This window comes from Gracilinanus agilis, chromosome 2 (assembly GCF_016433145.1).
Source record: "Gracilinanus agilis isolate LMUSP501 chromosome 2, AgileGrace, whole genome shotgun sequence".
In the NCBI taxonomy this organism is placed as follows: domain Eukaryota; kingdom Metazoa; phylum Chordata; class Mammalia; order Didelphimorphia; family Didelphidae; genus Gracilinanus; species Gracilinanus agilis.
In genome coordinates this window covers 154,543,584-154,570,354 of record NC_058131.1, presented here as the reverse complement: position 1 = coordinate 154,570,354, position 26,771 = coordinate 154,543,584, and the positions used below count along the sequence as shown (strand labels likewise).

Here is a 26,771-nt window from a genome sequence, read left to right as displayed (position 1 = left end):
GAGAAACAGCAATGAATTTACCTAACAGAGAGTACCATTATCCCCATAGTAACCAGGCTCCAAAAGGGAGCAGTAAACTCAAGGGCCAGATCCCCAAAACTCTTGGATTCTTAAAGGAAGGGTGGAACTGCTAAGTCCCCAGATCAACCAGGCTCTGCAAGAAAGATGGTCAGATCCCCTAGTCCCCAGGGGAGTCAAGCTCTTTAGGGGAGTGGGGGGAGGGGGAAGATGGTTCCAGGATGATGGGAGTGACAACAGTTGGATGAATGAGTTTGATGCCTCCATCTGCTCCCACAGTGGGTTAATGCCCAACTCACTCATGGGTTGAAGTGGACGGTGCAGCTGGGAGAGATCTCCCCTTGGGGCTACACATTGCCATTCTGACGCAGGTTGCGGCCGGGAGCCAGGCCGTGACGTTGGTGTTCACTGGCATGCATGCTCATGACTAGGTACTGCCTCATAAATTCACTGAATCGCTTTTGGTTGGCCAACTTCCGTGCAGATTTCCGTGCTCCAGTGAAGCCCCCAAACCGTTTCTGCAACTTCTTCTGCATCTCTTCCCCTGCCTCGCCCAAGCCTTCTGCTGCCTCTTCTTCCTGAGCACCGTACAGGCTTCTGACACGGGACACCCGGTTCTTGCCCTCCATCTGGCTCAGACCCTGCACCTCCATCACCTGCGGCTGGTATACGGACGCCATCGCCTCATCCTTGCTGACCAGGCTGAGTTGCCAGGGCCCCTTATTCATGGCCTTGGTGCAAGGGGCCCAGAAGGGGCTGAGGAAGACTTGCCCTTCACAATCTGTGATGCATTCCTGGAGAGGGATGGAGATAGAGAAGAAAAAGAGAAGGAACTCTCATTAGCCCAAAGACAATTGGAGAGGGGTGGGACAATCCCTCTTTATGAATACAGGCATTTCTACTGTGTCTAAGTATTGACAAATTACTTGACTCTAGTTTTCTGCAGAGTCACTTTCTGAATTCTGGAGATTAAATACAATTCCTAGAGTTGGGCTTCTTAATCTTTTTCTTAGCCAGTTTGGTGAAGCCCAGAGACCTCTTTTCTGAAGAATGTTTTTAAATGCATAAAATAAAATTCACAGGATAACAAAGGAAACCCATTTTATTGACATAAAGATATAAATTTCCCCCCAATCAAATTAATGCACCACTTAAAATCTATCCTGGGATTCCAGGTTGTGAATCTTTGTGCTCAAGGGTCAAACTGAAAGAACAGTGACTGAGATGATCATTGGGTACTATGTTCCTATCACACAGGCTGGACATATTTTGGGGAGGACAAATTGATCTTAAAAATCTTAGAGGGGGCAACTGGATGGCTCAGTAGATTGAGAGCCAGACCTAGAGATGGGAGGTCCTGGGTTCAAATTTGACCTCAGATACTTCCTAGCTGTGTGACCTGGGCAAGTCACTTAACTCTCATTGCCTAGCCCTTATTGCTCTTTTGCCTTGGAACCAATATACAGTATTGATTCTAAGACAGAAGGTAAGGGTTTAAAAAATTGTAGAACATTATTTTTGGATCCATAATTCTATTGCTTGAAATATATCCTAGAAAAAATTATTAATAGCAATTAATTTAATAGTTAGCCATTAAAAATAATAGCTACCATTTATATAACAATACACAAATTCTGTTTATCCTTACAAAAATCCAGTGAAGTGGATGTTATTATTTTCTCTACCTTACATGAGGAAACTGAGGCTGAGAGATATTATTGGAGTTGCCTAGAGACAGATAATTACTGACTAAGGTAGGATTCAAACTCAGGTCTTCCTGATTTCAAATCTGCCTCTATCCTCTACTCTATAGCTGCCTCATAGTACATGACATAAAACAAAACAAAACCAAGGTAATTATCTGTACAATGATTTTCATAGCAACATATTTTTATGCAAGTATATATTTATATAGGTATATACACATATGTATATATGTGAGTATATATATGTAATTGTAAAAAAAATCCTTGGAAATAGCCTAAATCTCTAATAATAAGAGCATCTTTTTTTTTTTAACTTCTGTGTATTGACTCCAAGGCAGAAGAGTGGTAAGGGTGGGCAATGGGGGTTAAGTGACTTGCCCAGGGTCACATAGCTGGGAATTGTCTGAGGCCAGATTTGAACCTAGGACCTCCAGTCTCTAGGCCTGGCTCTCAATCCACTGAGCTACCCAGCTGCCCCCAATAAGAATATCTTTAAACAAATTGTGGTACGATAATACAATGGAATGCTATAATGCCATTAAGACCAACCAGTATGAAGAATACAAAGAAACCTGGCAGGAACTAAGAAATAATGGAAAGGGAAAAAGCAGATTCAGAAGAATAGCACACATGCTCATTACAACCATATAAAGCAAAAGGCAAATGAAAACAAATTAAGAAAGAATCTTAAAGAGGACTTCCAGGAGAAAGGGTCCCTGAACAATTGTTATGCTATGTATGTATTGAAATTCATTTAAATGTAATTACCAAACAACAATTTTAGTTGCTCATATTGTGTATTTAATGCTTAGCTTTTAATGAAACATATATATATGTATGTATACATATATATGTATATATATATTTAAAAAGCACGTGGGTAAAAATCTCCTGATGTTTGGGTTTTTTAGAGGCAGTTAGTTGGTGCAGCAGAGGACCTGGGGTTGGAGTTAGGAAGATGGGAGTTCAAATTCCTCCTCAGACATATACTAGCTGTGCAAATAGGCTTGTCTGCCTTAGTTTCTTTGTCTATAAAATGGGAATCATAATAACATATACCTTCTGGATAGGTGTTGTGAGGATCAACTGAGGTAGCATTTGTAAAAATGATTTGCAAACCTTAGAGTGCTAGATAAAAGCTATTTTTAACAATTCTTTTCTGTTCATTCTGTAAACATCAAGTCCAAAAAAAGTAGTTTGAACTGGTTCCTTTTGCTTATGCCATCGCTAGAGAAGAAGCATGAGCTAGCTGATGAGAAGGTCAGCCTTGGAATCAGGAAGCCCTTGACTCACACCCACTTCTGACCCCTTCCAGTTGGGTGACTCCGAGCCAGTCACTTGCCTTCTCATTGTCTCAGGCAAGGAAATTCTCTAAGGTCCCTACTGAAGAGGAGCTGCTCTGCGGTGATGGAGAGATCTCCCCCAATGTGAGCTCTCTAGAGCCCAGCATCAGCCCATACAGTCACTTCCTCCTCTTATCCCCCAGAGCGATGCATGTCATTTAAAAAAATCTGGTTCCCCACTTTCAGTCTACCCATCACAACAAAGCTTGCACTTGACTCCAGTCAGATTTGTTGGCTCCTTAAACCAGAAAAGATGTATGTCTAAGCCCAATTCCAGCTTTGCCCAGACAAAGCAGAAGCAATTTATTTTTTTTTTCCTGGGTTTTAGTTGTCTTCATCTGTGAAGGAAAACAATATACTTGACAGCATGGGTAAGACTTTAAGTCATGCGCTGGTAAGTGCTGGATAAATACATGGGTTTAGGTTTTTCTTCCTTTCAGAAAAAAAAAAGTTCTTAAAACTCAGACTCTTGGGAACAGCTGGGTGGCTCAGTGGATTGAAAGCCAGACCTAGAGGCAAGAGGTCCTGGGTTCCAATTTGGCCTCAGATACTTCCTAGCTGTGTGTACCTAGACAAGTCACTTAACCATTAGTGTTTAGCCCTTGCCACTCTTCTGCCTTAGAACCAATACTTAGTACTGATTCTAAGATGGAAGATAAGGGTTATAAAAAACCCACAAAATTAAAAATCCCACAGAAATATCAATGGAACATATGAGTATGGCACAAGATTCAGCACTAAAACAAGAGAGAATGAACTAAAGATGGGGAATTCAGTTCAATAAGACTTCCATCTACTCAAGGTCAGCTGTTCTGAATACATTTAAAGTCAATGGAGGGGGACAGCGAGGTGGCTCAGTGGATAGAAAGCTAGGCTCAGAGATGAGAGGTCCTGGGTTCAAATCTGCTCTCAGATATTTCTCAGCTGTGTTACCCTAGGCAAGTCACTTAGCCCCAATTGCCTGACCCTTACTGCTTTTCTACCTTGGAACCAATACACAGTATTGATTCTAAGGTGGCAGGTAAGGGTTTTTTTTTTGAAACCCTTAACTTCTGTGTATTGGCTCCAAGGCAGAAGAGTGGTAAGGGTAGGCAATGGGGGTCAAGTGACTTGCCCAGGGTCACACAGCTGGAAGTGTCTGAGGCCAGATTTGAACCTAGGACCTCCCGTCTCTAGGCCTGACTCTCAATCCACTGAGCTACCCAGCTGCCCCCAGGTAAGGGGTTTTTAAATAAATAAAGTTGACAGAAATATATATGCATGACAATTGTTATTATAAAAAGTTTACTTGGTCCATGTGATTCACACACTATAGCTTAACCTTTTTTCATCCTTAGTTTCATCATCTATTAAATAGGGTAGAAACAAAACCTCACAGGATTGCTATGAAATAATATATGTAAAGCTCTTTGGAAATCTTAAAGTTTCCTTAAAAGCTATATAAAGTTAGCTAGTATTAGTATCTATTGCTTAAATCATACTCAAAACCTTTATAGTTTTAGCTCTGCCACCATAGGCTGACATGATCCAGGGTTACCATCATATCATAAGGGAGGAAGTCTTGTACAAAGAGTTTGGGTTGTTTTTTTTTTTTAAATCCCTTACCTTCCATGTTAGAATCAATAATACGTATTGGTTTTAAGGCAGAAGAGCAGTAAGAGCTAGGCAATGGGGTTAAGTGACTTGCCCAGGGTCACACAGCTAGGAAGTATCTGAGGTTAGATTTGAACCCAGGATCTTCCCTCTCTAAACCTGCCTCTCAATCCACTGAGCCACCCAGCTGCCCTCCTATTCTGTGGTTTTCAAGAATGGTTATTTCTCCAAAGAAATGGGCAAAAGTTGTAGCTCTCAAGAGCATTCTTCAGTGACTGTTATAGATATTGTAGTGTAGGAGAAGCCAAGCATTTCAAGGTTCATTCAAGCTCCTAATGAAACAAGAAGAGTCATGTCAAAGCGCAAAGAAGAGTACAGTAGAAAATAAAAAGTACCAAGAATGGAAAGTCTATTTCTTGTAAAACAGCCTTAAGAAACCTTGGAAAACAACAACCTTCAGAAGGACCTGACAGGAAGAGAGGGTACTTTATTGTTTCTCTACATAGTGATAAAAGCTTTTTAAAGTTGAAAAGATGGTGAGAATAATAATTTTTTAAAATACCTGATAACAAATAATATGGAGGAAAAAGTCATGTTATAGATTTAATACCATTTGTATTTTATTATTCAGATAATATAAAGAATGGGGCACTGAAGTTTGGGAAATGGTCATTTTTGCTGATGAAACTTACTTTTTCACTTAAGGCTATAGTAAAATAGCTGTTAGAAATCTAGGTGAGCCTATAGGATATAGGCATTTCCATCAGATTGTAAAACATCACCCCCTGTCAAATTTTGGCAAATTTTATTTCTGTTGGGCCCAGAAATCTTACCCCCATTAAAGGAAGGATGGACTGTGATAAATATATAGAAGAAAAATTGTTCTGGAATCATAGAAATTCCCAAATGGAGGTAGAATACTGCAACATGACCTTGAATAATAATGTACATAACAAAGCTTAGGAAATTTATCCAAGAGATGGAGATAAACATGTTTCAATGACCTGGGAACTCACCTGATTGAAATCTCACTCACTTATTCAGTGCCATACCAATTAAACTGCAAAAGGATTATTTTACAGAGCAAGAAAAACGTAACAAAATTCATCCAAAGGAACAAAATATCAGGAATCTCAAGAGAAATAGTGGGAAAAAAACAACTGGAATGAAGGGGGCCTAGCAGTTAATAGTTTTTAAATTGTACCGCAAAGCAGAAATCACAAGTTTTTGATACTGGTAAAAAAAATAGAAGTCAGTCAGTAGAATGGATTAGGTTCATAATATATAGCAACAGGCAAATAGAGTAACACAGTATTCAATAATGCCAAAGACCCCAACTGCAGAGGACTCATTATTCAAGAAAAATTGCTAGGACAACTTGGAAGCAGTCTGGCAGAAAATTAGTTTAGATCAATTAGTTTATACCATATTCCGAGTTAAACTCCAAATGGAAAAATGATTTAAGGGTAAAAAGTCATATCATAAACCAATAAGAAGAGCAAGGAAAGAATACTTTTCACAACTATCAGTAGGGGAAAAGGACCACTGATGAGAAAACGGACAATTCTGATTGTATAAATTACAAAGTTTTCCCACAAGTTAAATTAGAAGGCCTGAGATAAAATCTTCATATGAAGTTTCTCTGATATATAAGCTATAGAAAGAATTGATTCAAATATATAAGAACAAGAGCCATTCCTCAACTGATAGTCATTGGATACAAACAGGCAGCACTTGAAGGAAGAAATTCAAACTGTTAATAGCCACATAAAAATGCTCCCCAAATCACTAACATTTAGAGAATTGTAAATTAGAGGAGCTTCGAAGTTCCATCTCACACCCATCAGATTAGCAAAGATGACAACGAGAAAAAAAACAAACGGGCATGGTGGCAAATATGTAATCCTTGCAGAGACTGGTGGATCACTTGAGTTCAGAGATTCTGAGCTGAAGTAGGGCTAAAGTTAATTGAGTGTCCTCACTAAGTCTGGTACTGATATAGTGAGTCCCTGAGAGCAGATGGCTACTAATCTGACTAAGAAGGGACGAACCATCTTAGCTTAGAAAGAACAGAACTGGTTAAAACTTCTAAACTCATCAACAATGGGATGGAGTTGTGGGTGGCCACTGTACCATTTCCTTCTCAAGCTCATTTTACAGATGAGGAAACTGAGTCAAACAGGGTTAAATGACTTGCTCAAGGTCACACAGCTAGTGTCTAAGGTCAGATTTTAACTCAAGAAGAGGAATCTTTCTGACTCCTATCCACTGTGACACCTAGTTGCCCTAGCTAACATTTACATGGTACTTACTATGTACCAGTACTTTAAAGTTTTTTCATTTAATCTACACAAGGGCCCTGGAAGGTAAATGCTATTATTATTCCCATTTTATAGATGAGGAAAGACAGTTCAAGTGACTTGCCCAGGGCCACATAGATATTGTGTGTCTGAGACTCAGGTCTTTCTGACTCTGGCCCCAGCACTCCCTCCTCTATACCACCTAGCTGCCTATAAGGACACTACAAACAATATCAGGCTCTTTTGGGGACTAGAATTTAAGAATATTTTAAAGAACTAAGCCATGTCAATTGACCCAGTAGAATTTTTTTAATAATAAAATTTTCACACCAGTGAATATCCTAGCTCCTTCTAGTATTATTAATTGTCTTGCCTAGGATTACATCACTATTAGATACATTGTAGGTAGGATTCAAACTCATATCTTCCTGAATTCAAGTCTGGCTCTCTCTCTACCACACTCCTTAATTGCCTAGGAGGGAAAAAGAAATACTATTTCTATATGCCAGAAACATATTAATTGATTAATACATTAATCTACCAGAGTTCTTTAAAAAAACAAAACAAAAAAATATATAAATATTCTGTCTTAGAATCAGTACTGTGTATTGGTTCCATGGCAAAAGAGCCATAAGGGCTGGTCAATGGGGATTAAGTAACTTGCCAAGGGTTATACAGACAGAAAGTGTTTGGGGCTGGATTTGAACCCAGGACCTTCTATCTCTAGACCTGGCTCTCAATCCACTGAGGCACCTTGTTGCTCCTAGCCAGAATTCTTAAAGGGAATAAAAAGGCACAAAGACATTGGACAGTTGGTATATGTTGTTTAGGCTTTTAAAAAGCATTCAGTATGATTATGCATTAAAACCAGTTAAAAAATAATAGCTTACATTTCTATAATTGTTTAAAAGGTTTACAAAATATCTTCTTCATCACAACCTAGGAAACAGGCAATGGTGCATTATTATACCTATTTTTCAGATGTGGAAATTGAGACAATAGTAAAATGACTTATCTAGTTATACATTTAGGAAATTATAAAGGCAGGACTCAGAAGTCAGATCCTCTGATTGTCCCTCAGTCCACTGCTCTTTCCACTGTCATACTGCCTCCCTAAAGAGCCCCATGTTCTTTTAGTCTGAGCAGAATTTTTTTTAAGTGGCTAAAGAAAGGATCTGGAAACCAGGGAACAATGTTTAGGAATAAACAGGGGCTTCTCTGGGTAGAGAAGTGTTAATAATGGAAAGCCCTGGTGACTACTATTGGAACAGATCTCATCTAACATTTTTATAAATGATCTAGGAGAAGTATTGCAATGAAATTTCCAGGTTCACAGATGACAAATTCTTTGGGTAATAAAATGCCAAGCTGACAAAGATAAATGGTAGGAAGGTCTCAGGAGACCGAAGGAGTGGGCAGAAAAATCACAATCTGAGCTTTTTTCAGGCAGGCAAGTACAACATAATGGATTTGGAACAAAGGCATCTAAGATAGAAGGGGTTTCAGGGACTGTGTGCTCAATTGGAGTTAACAACATGGGAAAACAAGCCCCCAAAGTTAAGAGAATCAAAGTTCAGTAATCAGAAGGAACAAGGGGGCAATCTCCCTAAATTTTGCTCTGATCTGGTCATGTTTAATTATTGTTTGCATTTAAGTCACCACTTTTAAGAAAAGATGTTGTCAGGGGCCAGCTGGATGGTTCAATGGATTCAGAGCCAGGTTTGGAGAAAGGAAATTCTAGGTTCAAATCTGGCCTCAGACACTTCCTAGCTATGTGACCCTGGGCAAGTCACCTAAACCCCATTGCCTAGCCCTTCTCACTCTTCTGCCTTGGAACCAATATACAGTATTGATTCTAAGACAGAAGGTAAGTGTTTAGAAAAAGAAAGAAAGAGAGGTTAAGAGAAAGAAAGAAAGAAGGAAAGGAAGGAAGAAGGAGAGAAAGAAAGGGGGAGAGAGAGAAATAGATAAAGGAAGAAAGAAAGAAAGAAAGGAAAAAGGAAGGAAGGAAGAAAGGAAAGAAGAAAGGAAGGAAGGAAGAACAAAAGAAAGAAAAAGAAAGAAAGGAAGGAAGGATGGAAGGAAGGAAGGAGGGAAGGAAGGAGGGAAGATGTTGACAGGGGTAGCTATGTGGTTCTTGAGCCAGGCCTAGAGACAGGAGGTCCTAGGTTCAAATCTGACCTCAGATACTTCTTAGCTGTGTGACCCTGGGCAAGTCACTTAGTCACTATTGCCTAGCCCTTACTGCTCTTCTGCTTTGGAACCAATACAGAGTATTAATTCTAAGATGGAAGGGAAGGGTTAAAAAAAGATATTGACAAATGGCCACATGTTCAAAGAAGGGGTACCCAGGAGATAAAAGGATCAAAGACCATGCCCTAAAAGGACTTGGGACTGGTTGGCTTGAGAAGAAAAGACTTGTTTTCTTCAAGTATTTGAAGGGTTGTCATGGGGAAAGGAAATTAGACTTGTTCTCTTTCATTCCTGAGGTCAAAACTAAGAGAAATGTTTGGAAGTTGTAGAGAGGACAGTTAGTCAGCAAATAAGCATTTATTAAGTGCTAGGTACCAGGAATATTGAAAAAGGTAAAATGTAGTCCCTGATTTTATATGGATACTCAGAGTTTAGCAGAGTGCCTAGAATATAGTAATCTCTGTCTCCTTCTCTATGTCTATCTTCTCCTACCCCCATTCTCCCTATTTTTTTGCTCTTTATCTTTCTCTCCTCTATCTTTTCTTTCCTTTCTCTTCTCTTTCATTCTTTCTCTCCTTTCTCTTTCTCATTCTCTCTCCTCTCTCTGCTGTCTCTCCTTCCTCTCATTCTCTTTTCTCTCTCTTTTCTTTCTCTCCCTCTTCCTCTCTCATTCTCTTTTCTCCCTCTCCTCTCTCCTCATTCCTCTTTCTTCTCTCCTCTCTGTCTCTGTCAGTCTCTTTCTCTCTCCCTCCCTTCCTTACTCCCTCCCTCTAGTCTCTTTCTTTTTGTCTATTTCTTATTTCCTCCCACCCCACAATGGGTGAGACAAAATGTAAACATCTATGTGCAAACAAGCTAAATTCAAAATAATCTACAGAGGAAAGTCATGAAAATTAAGGGGAGGAAGAAAGGCTTCATACAGAAGGTTAGTTTTTTTTTAAATCCTTAGCTTCTGTCTTGGAATCAATACTATGTATTGATTCCAAGACAGAAGAGCAGTAAGATACCATGTATTGCCTATCTCTTACTGCTCTTCTGTTTTACAGAAGTAAGAGCAGTAAGAGCTAGGCAATAGGGGTCAAGTGATTTGCCCAGGTTCACTCAGCTAAGAAGTATTCGAGGCCAGATTTTGAATCTAGGACCTCCCATCTCTAGGCCTGGCTCTCGATCCACTGAGCCACCCAGCTGCCCCAGAAGGTTAGATTTTTAAATAGGACTTAGAAGAATCCTGGAGATGGAGATGAGAGGGGAAAGCATCTTATTTGTGGAACAGGAGACCAGTGGAAATGTATGGAGAATAATGCAGAGTACATTTATGTTCAGAGAAGAGTAGAACTTGATGGCCACTAAGGATCTTTTTGACAGTGCGACTGTCTCAGAGCTTTTAGTTACAACCCAGGAAGGGATCTGAGGGGCCCTGGACAATGTTCTTTAAATTTAATTTCTGTTATGGTCCCCAAAAAGCCAGCAAAATGACAGATACTGTCAAAAAGAGATTATATGCAAACCAGAAAACAGTATTCTATCTTGTGCAAAATGATAGGATGATAGATCTATTTGTATGGAAGGAGTACTTTGTACTGTTCTGAGCTGTTTTTTCTCCCCATGTGTATGTGTGACTTTGGCTTTAACAAGACAGGTTTAAGTGGGAGCATGGGGGAAAAGAAACAAAAGGTATGTATTTAAAAAAATTTTAAAAAGGAGAAAAGAAACAAAAGGTATGTATTTAAAAAGAAAGACACAACAGAACAAAACAATCATCCAGAGAGGGGTGATTAAAATGATTAAGATAAATTGTTTAGCGTCTCAGGGACTAGGGAGGGGAAGGAAGAAGGGAGAGAATTTAGAAATCAAACTGTTAGAAAATGAATATTAAAAATAGTTTTTTACATGTAATTGGGAAAAGTAAAATATTATTGAACTGAAAAAATAAAATGTACATAAAGATAAAATGATTAAGAGAAGATACAGTGACTCCTGAACAAAAATGAAGGGGAAAAATCAATTTAGTGAGCCTTTTCAAAGTCTGGTAAGACCATGACTGAATTGTGCAAAATTATTAAGGGCATCAATAATGTAAGCATGAAGTTTTTGTTCAAAATCCCAAATACTTGAATTATGAGGCATCCTTTGAAACCAGAAGAGATCATTTTGCTGCAACCAAAAGGGAAAGGCACTTGATACGGTTTACCTGAGTTTTCAGTGGTTTAGAAATGTGTTGCCTGGAGATAGTGTCTTCTGAAAAGATAAATAAGTTCAAGCTTGCTTCGGTTACATTGATTATTGGTTCCCAATGAGTTATCAGAGGAAAGGCCAGACCAGAGATATCTCTTATTTCTGAGAGAGACATTATGCTCAAGTATTCCTTTGAGACGCAAATTCCAGTCTGGTTCAAAAGCATTTCTCATGACCTAACCAATGGCACCATTCATTTAATTGTCAGTTGTCTATGTCTACCTGACTAGGGCCCCACATTCCTTTTCCTTAGTGTCCAGGCCCAAATCAAGAATAGCCATAGTTACTCTTGTCTCTGTGCCATGTTCCCTAGGGCAGTTGTATACTCTCATCCTTGGGAGATTGGCCAGGGTGATCTTGCCTGGAATGCTCCCCGATCCTCTTTTAACCTGTGGAATTCCCTCCCCGAAGCTAGCATAATGTCCTCTCTTCTAGAAGGCTTTCCCTGGTCACCTCAGCTGGTAACAACCATCTTCCTCTGACCTCAAGTAGCACTTTGGCAACTTTCTAATGTTTTTATTACATCGTATCATGATTATCCATTTTTGTGTTTCCTACGTCTTGTTCCATGATAGGAACCATGGCTTGCCTCCACTCTGAGTGTCTCCAGGTGCCCAGCATCATTCTAGTGTCTAGTGGACAGCGCTGCATGTGATAGGTACTTAATCACTGATTCCTGAATGAATGAATGAATGAATGAATGAATGAATGAATGAATGAAAGAATCCTTGTTCTTGAATCTTGCCTCACTCTCCTACTCTGAGTGCAACCAGAAGTGCCTGCTGGCTAATTATTGACTAATCTGGTGACTGATCTTGCTTTGCTTTGCCTTTTATTTTTTCTAGAAAGAATCTGTAGATTATTTGGGCAGCCTGACACTGCTCTGGGGTCAGACTGAGATGGTTTGAGCTCTCTGGTAGGTGTGTCTTTTGCCTCACCTCCAGCAAGGAAACCGACCATTGCACCACTTCCTACAGCCTTCTCACCATGCCTCTCTCCTTTGTCTCTTTTTGTCTCTCTCTGTCTCTGTCTCTAACTCTGTCTCTTTATGTTTCTCTCATCTGTCTCTCTGTCCCTCTGCCTCTCTGTCTATCTATCTTTCTGTCTCTCTCTGTCTGTCTGTCTGTCTCTCTCTGTCCCTCTGTCTCTCTGTCTTTCTCTGTCTCTCTTTCTCTCTGTCCCTCTGTCTCTCTCTGTCTCTCTCTGTGCCCTTGGTTTGGCCTGCATGGATTTTATCCTGAACATACAAACCTACATATTGGAGTGCATGCCCTTCCTTTGGGTATAATTTCCAACTGCTACTGGCCTGGTATCTTGATCCTCCTGGTGAGCCATTGGACTTACCACCGCCTAAATGTTTGATGAGATGAAAAAGCTTCACTGACCTTTTCATTCCAACCCCCAACACTATCAGGCTTTTCATAATTTTTTTCTCTTAAAAAAAGCCAAAAACCAAAACCCCAAACCTTACTTTCTGCCTTAGAATCAATACTGTGTATTGGTTCCAAGGCAGAAGAGTGGTAAGGGCTAGGCAATGGGGGTTAAGTGACTTTCCCAGGGTCACACAGGGAGAAGTTATCTGAAGCCAGATTTCAACCTCAATTCTAGGCCTGGCTCTTAATCCATTGAGCCACCTTATTGCCTCCCTGATTTCTCTTGTCATTAGTGCTTTCCCCCTCACAAGCAAAACATATTTGTATTTACATTGTCTATAATTTGTATTTGCTTATCCATTTATATGCTCCCTGGAAGTGGGAATTATTTCATCTTTGTCTTCGTGCCCAGCACAGTACTTTATACATAGTAGAAACTTAATAAGTACTTGTTGAATAAAAAGATGAATGAATGAACAAACTCAAGGGTGCTTCATTCTAGACCTCTGCACAAGAACTATTCTTAATTTCCTCCTCTATCGCCACTCCCAAACGCTCTTAGTGCAGGTCTCGTCTTGGACTCTGACCTGGGTCATTGACTTTTGCACCCATCCTTTTGTAGTATAACTCGGGCATGGTGATATAGCTTTGGCTGAAGGCAGAAAAGGATAATAGCAGCTAACGTTTAAATGGTGCTTTAAAGTTGGCCAAGTGCTCAACATACACGATCTCATTTTATCTTCACAGTATCCCTGTGAAGTAGGTGCTATTGTTATCTTCATTTTTACACAGAAATACACTGAGACAGAAAGTTTCAGTGACTTCCCCAGAGTCACACAGCTATTAAGTGTGGAAGAAGGATCTGAACTGAGGTCTTTCTGGCTAGGATTCCACACTCTGCTACCTAATTGCCTATTATCTTCTCAGACAAGATGGCGCCACCAACACACGAGAGGTGGGTATCAGGGGGAGCACTCTGTGGCCAATTACATGAACAAACACTAGCTGAAATGAGCCATCCGGACCCTTCTTTCCACCAAAGGTTTCCATCTGGTGGGACACAATGCCCGAACAGTCTTACACCTGGGATTAGCGGTTTCATAGCCCTCTTTAGATAAAGTAACCAAAGGCTCACAGGATGGACCCACGAGAGACAGAGGAGAATGGAGCATGAAACAATGAACATAATCTGAGCATGTTTTCCAGACGCAGAAAGAAAAGAAATAAGGTCTGTGCTTAGCACATCCACAGATGGATTTGCTTCAGAACAAACGGAGTAGAACTAATTTGTACATTTATAATTTAGGGAAATAATCCTATCAGACGACAACCTTACAGGGCCGATGGAATGGGTTAAGTAGCATGGGGAAAGACCGTAAAATATGTGTTACAACTAGGAGTTATCAGGCCTTCTTTGGGGCCCCGGTCCTCTAAGACCAGATGGTACAATTAGATTCGATATTAATGATAGAAAATCAAATTCTGTAGCCAAATCTAATGCATGTTCTTTTCTCAGAATTGATGTGCTAGTAGCAGAAGTAGCAGGAGCTGACAATCCTCGAAACTAATTGAGTGCCTTAAAAGTTGTTGGCAAATAGCCCGAGATACAGAATCCAACCCTGCAACAACATTCGTAATAGCAGTTGGCATATATAAACTTAATGTATTACCCTTTGGACACAGGAATTCACCTGCCTCTTTCTGATGGTTGGTTAATGGCCTATTAAGCAAGCGAGTGGCATTTGCTATGGTCTCCATTAACGACAGTTATTTTTAGCCAGGGCATGAATGAGCATCTGGAATATCTCAGGCTGGTGCCAAGTGCAATCGGTGAAGCTGGTCTCACAGTGAGGCATAGGAAATGACAAGTTGCTTGCTCAAAGGCCAAATATTTGGGACACAAGGTGAGAAATTAGCATTTGGCCTCTCTGTGAGATAAAGTAAAATCTATTTGAGGTTAGCAAGAACAATAATAGCTGGTATTTAGAAAGTACTTTAAAGTTTGCAGAGAACTTTGTAAAAGTCATCCCATAAGCCCTGCAACATTTCTATGGCATAGGTACAACAGATAGCATTGGCTCCATTTTACAGATGAGAAAACTGAGCCTCAAAGAAGCTTACTGACTTGTCTATGATCACACAGCTAAGCTACGTCACTCAGTCAGTGGATAAGAACTTATTAAGCGCCCATGTATCAGTCATCAGAGGCAGGATTTGAAGGGAGGTCTTCTTGACTCCAAGGCTGGCACTCCATCCAAGCACTACGCCATTGTTAGTCATTTTTGAGTTGTCTGATTCTCCATGACCTTATCCGGGATTTCTTGGCAGATACTGGAGTGGTTTGTCATTTCCTTCTCCAGCTCATTTGACAGATGAGGAAACTGAGACAAACAGGGCTCAGTGACAGGATCACAGAGCCATTAAGTGTCTGAGGCCAGATTTGAACTTAGGAAGAGGCGTCTTCCTGACCTCTGATGCTCTCTCCACTATGCCACGTAGATGCCCTTAAATATTTTAGAAACAAGCTGAACACTTTTGGGGATGTAGGAGTCTAGAGTTCATTTGTCCATCTATTTGGACCCTTTCTGATCTGTTGCCTGACAAAAGATAGTTATCACATACTCTGAGTTTTACAAATATTTTGAAAACTTGATGAAGGTTCTGATCTCTTTACCTGCTCTGGAAGTCTTAAACTTTCTCAGAACTCTTCATTGTCATCACTAATACTGGGCTGCTAGGGGTGGGGAAGGGAGTAAGCATTTACATAGTGCCTATATGTGTCAGGTACTGCGCTAAGTGCTTTACAAGTATTGTCACCCCGAGTGGTTGGCTTTGTTATCGTCCACATTTTATAATCAAGAAAACGGAAATAAACAGAGGAGTCAGGAAAACCTGTGTTCAACTCTGGCCTCAGTCACATCCTAGTTGTATGACCCTGAGCAAATCACTTAACTTCTGTTTGTCTTAGTTTTCTCAACTGAAATATCCGGATGATCACAGCACCTACCTCTCAGGGTTTGGTTGTTGTGCAACTTAAATGAGATAATAATACTTGTCATCCTACCTCACTGTATGGTTATGAGACTCAAATAAGATAAATTTTGTTGAAGATGAGCTCCTTGAGGGCAGAGACTGATTCCTGATTCCTTTGTATCCCTATTACTTAGCTCATTCTCCTGCCCATAATAGGTATTCAATAAATACTTTTTGACTGAACTCAAGGGGATAATTGAAATGCTTGGCAAACTTTAAAGTGCTATGTAAATATCAGTTATTATTATATAATTTTATTTTAAACCCTTACCTTCCACCTTAAAATCAATACTATTTGGGGGTTCCAAGGCAGAAGAGCTAGGCAATGGGGGTTAAGTGACTTGCCCAGGGTCACGCAGCCAGGAAGTGTCTGAGGTCAGATTTGAACCTAGAACTTCCTGTCTCTAGATCTGGCCCTCAATCCACTGAGCTAACCAGCTGCCCCCAGTTATTATTATTTTTATTTGAAAGCTTATACTTTTTTGGATGAACACTCTATATATTCATAGCTGAATGTATATTCGTGGATGGGTTTTCCTTCCCCAAAGCAGGCTGGGGTAGCATCTCATGGGTCTATCTGATGTTGACCTTTTATCCTGACAAGAGCTTCACCCTAGAGAAGTTGAGGAAAAGGGCAGAAAAATCACTTTATCTCTCAACTGGGAAATCAAATCATGTTTGACTGAAATGTATTTGTTCAACTTACCCTGATTCTTTTCCTATAAACTGGTTAGTTTGGCTGAATTTCTATCTTTTTTTATTCTTTATTATAAGGACTACCACAAACTCTCTGGGAAGGGAAGAGGGAGGAATACATGGTGAAAGGAAGGCATCTAAATGAAGTTTTAAAATATGGCCCCGGCATTGCTTGGGTTTGTAAGGTCTGGCTCCTGACACTGGAACAGATGTTTCTGGAGCTGCTTCGATCAGGGAGTAGTCTGATACCTGATCTGTGACTGTGATAATTTCTAATTAATGAGTAGATCTCTAGTAGCTAGATACCAGATGGAAGAGATACTTGAAGCAATTTAGGAGCTCCCGGTGAGGGGGAATGCTACAATGAAGCCGAGGCTATCAGCAAAGGAACAGACAGAGAGATTTGGGATAGCAGTTTTCTGCATGACTGAAGGTTTAACTTTTTAAGCAAATATTTGAAAATATATTTTTAGCCAGTGAAAAGACTGCCGGTCTTGGAATCACAGGGACCGAACTCAAACTCCTACTCGGTGACCTTGGGTTGGGCACTTCTCCTCCATGGGGCTCCCTTCCCTCAGGGGTGAAATGAGGGGTTGGAAGTCTCCAAGGTCTTCTCCAATTCTCTGTGTGACCCTATGATTCCTTCCAGCTCTGGTTCTATGATCCTAAAATGGCCCCAAGCTTCTGCGCTTTTCTGGGTGGCTACTTTTTAACTTTTTTTATGCCTCTCACCCCATTTCTAATTTGTTGCTTCTAATATGCTATAGGATAAAAATATTTAAAAAGAGATAAAATGATGTTGAAAACAATAATACTGTATAGGTCATATGCCAGATGACCAGGCTTATGTATGTCATAATATGATAATTATCATATAATATAAAAATAATAAATTTGAATAATTAGAAAAATGGGAAAAAATAGGCAACTAGGTCATATAGTGAATAGAGTACTCTGGATTCAGGAAGACCTGAGTTCAAGTCCAACTTTAGATACTTACTAGTCATGTGACCGTGGGCAAGTCATTTAAACTCTGTCTTAGTTTCCTCAGCTGTAAAATAGAAATAATGAAGCCCCTACTTTCCAGGGTTGTTTAGAGAATCAAATGAGTTTGAGTTCAGTCCCTATGATTCCAAGACCGGCAGTCTTTTCACTGGCTAAAAATATATTTGTTAAAGGGCTTAGCACAGTACCAGGTACCTGTTGCTGTTTAGCCATTTTTCAGTCTTGTCTAACTCTTTGTGACCCCATTTGGAGTTTTCCTGGCAAAGATACTGGAGTAATTTGCCATTGCCTTCTCCAGATCATTTGACACATGAGGAAACTGAGGCAAACAGGATCAAGTGCTTGGCCCAGGGTCACATAGCTAATAAGTGAGATTTTGAACTCAGGTCTTCCTGAATCCAGGCCAGACAATCTATCCATTGCACCACTTAGCCTGGCACGTAGTAGGCATTTAATACATTCTTGCTCTCTTCCCTTGAATAGGCTGTAGGGTGAGGGCCAAGGGAGCTTGTCTCTAAATTTTCCTCCCTTGATTTTGTGAATCTGTTTTGCTTTCTCAGAAGTCTTCATTGCTTCCTTCCTATTCCTTCGCTATGGTCTGAGTAGGTGATGTTGCTTTCTAACTGAGATATTATTCTCTTAGTCTTTTTCTGATTAGGTCTTATCATCATCAGGAAGGCATGGGGCCAGAGAGCTACTGTTAAAACCCACAAGACACCAGTTTCACTCTCACTTGGAGATATCTCTTAGTATAGGCAGGGGATAAAAGATGGGAGAGTCCAGGCTTAGGAATGGGGGCTTATATTGGCCCACTCTACTGGAGGGGTAGCAAGGTGGTGTTTAGGGAAGGAGGGAAGGCAAGAGAGCCAGGTAAGACCTCTTGATTGGCAAAATAGAGCCTCTCTGTTCACCTGGGTTGCTTTCTTTCTATTGGTATTCTCTTGTGTTTTGTATGTATGTTAATGGGGAAAGCCTTGTGCTTTTGGGTTCTGCAACATACTATTTGAGATCTCAGACAGCTGGATACTCCACAACACCTACTGGACTCTTCTCCATGTAGACTGACCAAAGGGGGTAGTCATGGGAGCTGGAAATCATGGAGTTTTCACCGAGACCAGAGGAAGCGTTCTTGGCAATATTTTTCTTCACCGCAAGGCAGGAGAAGAAGTAAAGGATTAAAGGGAATCTCGGCAGAAATTCTTAGCTCCCAGCTAATTGGAAGAGCAGCTAAAGGTCTCGCTTTCACTAGGGAACATCAAAGACTGGAGTGAGGCCTTGAATGGCTTCTCTAGTTCCAGAAGGTTTTAACTTCAAGGGAAGAGATTCAAAGTGAATGAGGTCTACTCAGCGGTAGTAGAGTGGTAGTTCAGATTTATTTAATATCTACAATTTATCAAGTACCTGAAGCAAAACCAGGGTTAGATCAAGAACCCTTAAGATTACTAGTTGTCCTTAGATCTTTTAATGTCTTTATAGCTTGATATAGAATGTACTTACCAAAGAGGCAGCTTGGTGTATTTAATATGTACCTGTTCTCAAAGCCAGGAAGACCTGGATTCAAGTATGGTCTCTGAGAGCTGTGTGGCCCTGGGCAAGTCAACTTAACCTCTTAGGGCTTTTGGCAATTTCTAAGACTTTGGCTATATGGTACAGTGGATGGAGTTCTAGGCCTGAAGTTAGAAAGATTTTATCTTTCTGAGTTCAAATCTGGCCTCAGGAACTTACTAGCTATGTGACCTTGGGCAAGTCACTTCAACCTGTTTGTCTCAGGTTCCTCATTTGTAAAATGAGCTGGAGAAGGAAATGGCAAACCCCTCCTGTATCATTGTCAAGGAAACCTCAAATAGAGTCCTGAAGAGTTGGACATGACTGAAAAAGGACTGAACAACAAAGACTACAAATAATAGAGAACGATCTCATCTGAATTGGTAGTTTCTTCATTTGAGGGTTCTCCATACCAATGAAATCATTGGACTAGTCTCTGTGTCTCTTGTGTGTCCTATGTAATACTAGGTACCAGTTTTAGGTATACAGATTTAGAGACAGATGGGACTTTAGAATTTGTCTATTTTCCCTTCCCACCCTGTTATAGAAAGGAGCCCCATGAGGTTGGCTAGCTCAGGGTCACAAAGCAGGAGAACTAGGATAGGAATCCAGGTTCCCTGGCTTCAAATTCAGCAACCACTAGGTTATACTGCCTTAAAAAAAGAAAAGCCATAATTATCAGAGGAAAGGAAGTGATAGCAAATATCCTCTTGTACATGTCCAAAGTAAGAGAGTAATCCTGAAAGTAATATCTCCCATCTGCCATCACTTAAATCCAGTTTATGTTCAAGACAAAAGGCATCCCTCACCCTTTATCTCGCTTCTGAACTCATCTAGGTCAGTGCCCCTTCCCTTAGGCCCTCCCCAGCTGAGATTTTGGTCTTCCTCCTTAGTTTTCAGTTGTTCCTATAGGCTTTCAGTGTTGTGGAAAGAGTCCTGGACTAGAAGCCCAAAGATCTGGGTTCTAATTCCAGCTCTGCCAATAGCAGGCTTCATGACCTCGGTTTTCTCTCATGCAGAATGAAGCAGTTGGGCAGCGTAGTCTCTGAGATCTTTTTCAGGTCTACTTTCAATAGTCTTTAATTATCTAAGTTAGGCTATTGATTGCTCCTAGTCAAGGCTCCTTGTTGGAGTGGAATAGAATATTCAGTTGCTCCTTATAAAAGGGCTGCCCATATCTAACCCCTTTGAGACAAGACAGATGATAGAAGCATGTGGTAGAGACTCCTTCAGGACTTGGGAGCCTGCAAAGGAAAGCAGGTTAGGGCATGGCATGAGGAGAGTGCTTTGGGTGCCAGCGAGTAGACCAGAATAAAAACCAAAGTTATTTGGCTTTGCTGTCAGCCATGTCCCCTTAGCTGGGGCTATGTAGGAGAGAGGAAGCTTTCCAAAAGTGGGAGAAAATCCAAGCACCTAAGATGAGTTCTGCCTCCTTTATGATACCCCCAAACAAGACTCAAGTATACACTTAAACCATGCCTAATGTGTTATCTGGCTGCGTTCCATACCAGCCAGCTGGTCAAGACAAAAGGGCAGCAGTGTGGGTGGTCCTGAGTACATGTTTGATGCATTGAATCCTGGATGGACCTGAGGTTCTGCCCTCTTGGGCTATGATGACAGCATTTCTGCACAGCTGACTTCTACACTGACCAGAAGTCTTAAATGGAGAGCAAGGGTCAGAGTGTGATGGGAAAGTTTGCAGAACAGGAATGAGAGCAGAATTGAATATCAGTCCTAGGTCTACTTCAGTAATGTGTTTGCTTTCTGTATATATTACAAATTTTATATAAATATATGTTACAAATATCATCTCAGTGTATTTTTACAACAGCCCTAGGAATTACTATTATCCCCACTTTACAGATAAAGAAATTGAGGTAGAGACAAGCCAAAAGACTTGCCCAGGATCATATAGCTAGTAAGTATCTGAGACCAGATTTGAACTCAAGATCTCCTGATTACAGGTCCAGTGGTCTATCTACTATACCACCTAGCAGCTTTAATTTTAATTTTACATAATTAATTGTGTCAGTATACTTAAAAGCTCAAGAAGCTTGAGATGTGATATCTTATGAAAGAAGTAGGAGATAGCATGGTGCAGTGGAAAGAATGCTAGGTCTGAAGTCAGGGGACCTGGGTTCAAATCTCATCTCCAGGGTTTACTACCTGTGTGAGTGACTCTGATCTTATCCTCTCTGATTCTTAGGTCTGCATCTTTAAAAGGAAAGGGTTGAAGCAGATTTCTCTTACGTCTCTTGTTGTTCTCTATTAACGATCCCATAATCCTCCCTGAAACCTTCCCTGATTCTTTCAGTTAGAAGTTTTAGCTTTCTTATTACAGCCTTTTCTTTGTTCCCATGGCAGACACTTGGCATATTCTAATTCACACCATTTTATCTGCACACTTGCCTTTCCTCCACTAAGAAATGGTCAACTCCTTAAGAGCAAGGATTGGGTTTTATCCAATTTTTTCTTTCATTGGCTTAGCCTAGGGGCTTCCATGTGTTTGGTGCTTAATAATATTCAAACCAATGAAAAACTCAAATATATTGCCAAGAGAGGAGAACTTTTCCTCTTCGATATTTGGAGGCATCAGCTGAGATAAGAATGACTATAAAAATTAACTTGGTCAAAATCGATCCATTTATGTCCCACTAAACTGAAAAGCTAAGATTTGAGGAGGTTAAGGGTGAGGAAAATGGGCCTTTGGAGATTTTCAAATGTCACATGAGTGCTTGCAGACTGGAGGCGTCTCCTCTGGACTGCTCTCCAGTATTGCAGGTTGTAGGAACTTAGGACTGGGAGGACTGAAGGTGACAAGATGAAGGAGGACATACTATTTTCAGGGGTTAGAGGATATCTAAGTCTTATCTTGCTTACATCAACGTTGAAGTTGTCCCGGAAGGGGTGAAGCTTCTCTCTACATGTCAAACAATCCTTCTGACAGTCGCTGAACACGTTGGAGAAGAGACCCAGCAGAAGGAGGTCACAGAGCAGGGTTTTCATGATGTCGGAGGCAGAAGGGGAGCCACTGAAAGACAAACGTAGGACAATTTAGTGGGAAAATCAGCAGGGTTTAGGATTCTCAGAGGATGGCGGGGAATGCATGGTTGGGCTGGCAAATATTTAACAACGGGCTCTCTGGAAAGCTCAATATGCTTTTAAGTTTAATCTGCATTATTAAAATTTCTGCCACCATTTTCTTAAGTCTAGATAATCAACAAAACAGTCAATCAAGTCCAGATTTGTGGTGTTAGCTGATTTCTAAGGTATAAATGCTCACACTGAAAATTAGGTTATACAGGTAGTAATTGGCAGAATATGGAATTTGAATCCAGATCTTTGGACTTGAAATCCTATACTCTTTCCATTGTATCATGCATGATGCCCTCAGTTTCCTATCCTGAGGATAACACATCTTGTTTGGGAAAAGAAAGCAAGATGGAAATTGAATAATCATCTTTTGGGGGGGCATTTGTTTATGTTTTATAGTCTTCCCCACAGAATGGACTTTATCCTTCCCTTTAAAATAAAATAGATATTTAACTAATATTTGGACAGCTAAGTGGCATAGTAGATGGAGTGTAGGTCCTGAACTCAAGAAGACTTGAGTTCAAATCTGACCCCAGGCACCCACTAGCTATGTGACCTGGGCGAGTCACCCTGTTTACTTCAGTTTCCTCATCTGTAAAATGATCTGGAGAAGGTAATGGCAAACCACTCCAGTATCTTTGCCAAGGAAACCCCAAAAGAGGTCATGAAGAGTCAGAAATGACTAAATAATAATTACTAGACACCAGCACAACCAACTAAACTTACTATTTATATTTAAATTATTTAATAAACATATATATTTAAAAACATATAAGAGATCATAACAATTTCTCAATCACTTTCTGAAATCTACATTAGTATTCTTTCTCCATTCATTTTCATTTAATTTGACCCCTTATATCCATGTTGGCAAAGATGTGGCACATGTGCCCTGGTGTGCTGGAGGGGGCTGTTCCCTTCCCCCTTTCCACCGCACCTGGGGACAATTTTCACATGCCTGCTCCTCTGTCCAGTCACCCAATGTGAGCATTTCCTCCCTCTGCTCTCTGGGGTAATGTAGGGGTGCACAGGCAGCTTGAAGGTACAGTTTGAGCACACATTCTTAAGAAGTTTTGCCAACACTGTCCTATATGGTCTTTGTTAGCATGTACTCCATTCTTCTGCTTCCGCCTTTTTCATTTTTAACTATTTTTATAGAAGTCTTTCCATAGTTTTTTGTATTTCTATCCCTTTTTGCCTAGAACATAGCCTTTTTTTGTTGTCTTTAGCATTTTTACTCTCTCATAAACATTATTTCATTCTGGACTTGGGCCAGACATTCTTCACACTGGTTGATGACACTCTTCAGTATTTGTCCTTGGTTAGATACCCTTCTTTCTATCTTTTACAAGTATTCTTTCAAAATATGAACTCATTATAGATTTCCCTGCTCAGAAACATCAATCACAAACAGAATTTCAGAAGTAGGAGAGATTCCATCTAGTCCAACCCATATATAAACGAGTGCATCCTTGCCATACATCTGACTGATAATTTTTTTTGTCCAGCCTTGGGTTTGAGATCTCAGTAAGGGGGTAAGCCAATACCCTCCAAAATAGCCTATTTCTCTTTGCAATAGCTTTCAACTAATAGAAAGCTTTTCCTTATATTGATTCTAATTCTCCCACGCGAAAGTTTCTATTCTCCAGGCTTCTCCATGATTCCTCAGCTGCCTTAATGTCTCTTTCTCAGTTTTGGACAAATCTAACAGACAGATAAACAAAATAGAAAATATCGAATTGAACAAATTGCTAGAGACCCAGAGCTAAAAAGCATATGTTGTCTACTAAATAGGACTGCTAAAGAATATATATATATATTTCTCAAAAGAACATGGAATTTATACAAATATCAACCATATATTAGCACAGAGAGATATTGCAAATAAATGTAAATAAGCAGGAATGGTAATGTCAAAAAGGCTTCTCCAGCTCAGTAAAATTCCCTGGGAACAAAACCTGTTCCCTTAGAGTAAATACATGTTTTATAGACTATAATGCAAAAAAGTAGTAATCAGTTTAGGGAATAGAAACAAAAGACACAGACCCAAGTGGAGATTTAATGATGAAATCCTCAGTAATAAGTGTATTAAAGGGAAAAAATAATAGTTACCATAAATAATTATGTGAAAGAAAATGATGAATTATGAAATAACATACCAAAATTTTAAATATGCCTCTAAAGCAAACCTTAGGAAGAAACCATATTCCGAAAACTTATATTAACAAACAGATGTTCTGTAAACTATACATTATAAATTCACAAAAATTAATAGCACTTCTACATAATAATAACAAAATCCCAGAAACAACAATAGAAAGGGAAGTCCCAATCCAAATAACTACAAAATGCATAAAATATTTTGGGATTTATTTATCAAAATACATTAAATTTAGATTGAAAAATGCAATTACAATGTACTCCTTAAGGAAATAAAGAAAACAAGTAATTTGAGGAATATTCAGTAGTCATGACTGGGCTGCGCCAATATAATAAAAATGACAATATCATCAAAGTTAACTTATACTTTTAATGTTATGCCATTCAAATTGTCAAAAGAATACTTCACCAAATTTGACAAAATAATAACAAAATTCATTTGGAGAAACAAAAAAATCTGGAATATCAAGAAAAATAATGAAAAAGGCTAGGAATAAAGGAGGAATAGCACGTCCAAACTGCAAACTATATTATAAAACATTAACCATCAAAACAATTTTGTATTGATTAAAAATATTCTCAATAAACTTTGGGGTTTTTTAAAGGTGCATTTTCTGTAACTTTTGAGAAAATAATTTTAGTTGAAAGGTAAGGTCAGAAGCAAAATTTCAGAGAATTTAGAATAAAGTGAGAGGAAAGGAAGCAGAATCACCTAGTAGAGATGGTTTTCTCAAAGAGTTTAGCTAAGAAAGGAAGGCAAGATAGTGAATGGTAATTGCAGATGTTATAATCAATTGAGCATTTTTAAGGATGTGGGACACATAGGTATCTTTGTAGGCATTAATGATAGAGGAGAAGAGGAAAGGCAGTAAGATGGTGACATTTACCCTAGGCTCTGGGAGAGCAAATTTTAAAGGGTTCAAAGAAAGCATAGATAGGTCCAGTGACCTGTTTTGAAAGGGGAAATGACCCTACAACATTTGGGAAGCTCTCAAGAATGAAATTCTGAAGATTTGAGAAAAATGATTCTGATGTGGAGGTAAAAGAAATGGAGAATTGCTAAAGGAGATTAATGTGACTACATAGGGAACTCATGAACAAATTCAGATTAAAAAGAAAAAGATATGTAGAGAAGATGAAAGCAAACTGAGATGAATACAGAAGAATCACCTGGCTCTATTAGAATAACGTCAGGACCTGTAAATGCCAGAATGAGTTGAGATTGGCAGTGAAGGCTAAGAACAACTAAGATTTTGTTTGCTATGTGTGCGGTATATGGAAGGCAATAGATGACCCAAAAAGAGAAAAGACTACTACTTAGGGTGGATGGGATGATGAGGATGGTGGTGGGAAATTATAAGAAGAAAGATGAAGTGCTCAGTTAATTTTACTTCTTTTTTTTTCCTTCCAAGAAGAAAGATGGAACTGGGAAGATAAGAACAAAAATGATTAGCAAGGAGTGGAAACCTAAGGAAAGAAGAGAGATAGCATCTAGCTACCTTCAATGAGTTCAAGTCACATAGTCTCTAAAAGCCACAGCCTATAGCATTTAAAGAATGGATACATAGGATTGTTGAGCCACCATTGATGGTTATTGACAGATTTTAAAGAATGAGAGCAGTGTTAAGGAAGTACAAATGTTTCCCCAGTTTTCAATAAAAGGAAGAGTGTAGAGTCTCCTATAACTTTTAAATCAACAAACTTCACTTCTATTGCTAGCAAAATTACAGAACATGTTATTTATGAGATATTTTGTGAGGAGTTAGAAAGGAACTTTACCAGGATCAAGTCATGTGAGATCAACATTTTCTTTTTCAACTGAGTTACTAGACTAGTAAAAGCAAAGGAATGCCATAAACACAGTGTATTTAGATTTCAGCCAAGCATTTAACAAGAAGCCACTTTTGGGTCATGCTTGTTAATAAGAGGGAGGGATGTAAGCCTGATGATAGTATAGTTAAGTGAATTTGGAGTTGGTTAAATGAACCATGTCAAAGGATTGTCATTAATGGGTCAATGTCAACATGGAAAGACACCTCAAGGGTATTTGCTTTTACCTAACATTGCCATAATTGTCGTGGATAAAGACATATATGGAAAAATTGTCAAACAGCAAATTATACAATACATGGAGGGTACTTTGGTGATAGAGTCTATGACTCAAAAGGTCAGGGGTTTGAAGCAGGAGTTCTTAACCTTTTGGAGTAATGGATTTTTTGGTGGTCTGGTGAAGCCTACAACTACTTCTCAGAAGAATATTGTTAAATGCATAAAGTAAAACACACGAGATTACAAATTAAACTGTTATATTTAAGTATAGTGATCTGCATTTGAAAAAATTATGGACCCCAAGTCAAGAACCCTTGGTCTAGAATAATGTGCTAAATTAAATATGAAATCCTATATTTGAAGCCCAGTGGCTGCATTAAAAAAATTAAAAACAAAAGTATAGGATAAAGGAGATGCAGGTGGGCAAAA

The 26,771-nt window shown here is 39.5% G+C and overlaps 1 protein-coding gene across 1 annotated transcript; it reads right to left on the bottom strand.

Annotated features, from left to right (window-relative positions):
- Positions 1–365: 365 nt before the first annotated feature.
- Positions 366–22,046, bottom strand: PNOC (prepronociceptin). The gene is made up of 2 exons (XM_044660798.1): positions 21,921–22,046; positions 366–812 (listed from the first exon to the last, which is right to left on the bottom strand). The coding sequence occupies exons 1-2, from the start codon at positions 22,044–22,046 to the stop codon at positions 366–368; spliced, it is 573 nt and encodes a 190-aa protein (XP_044516733.1).
- Positions 22,047–26,771: the final 4,725 nt, after the last annotated feature.

Coding starts and splice junctions, on each gene's coding strand:
- PNOC (XM_044660798.1), bottom strand. CDS start 22,046: ATGAAAACCCTGCTCTGTGACCTCCTTCTGCTGGGTCTCTTCTCCAAC. Junction 813..21,920: donor GGGACAACTTCAACGTTGAT/GTAAGCAAGATA, acceptor ATCCCTCTCCAG/GAATGCATCACAGATTGTGA.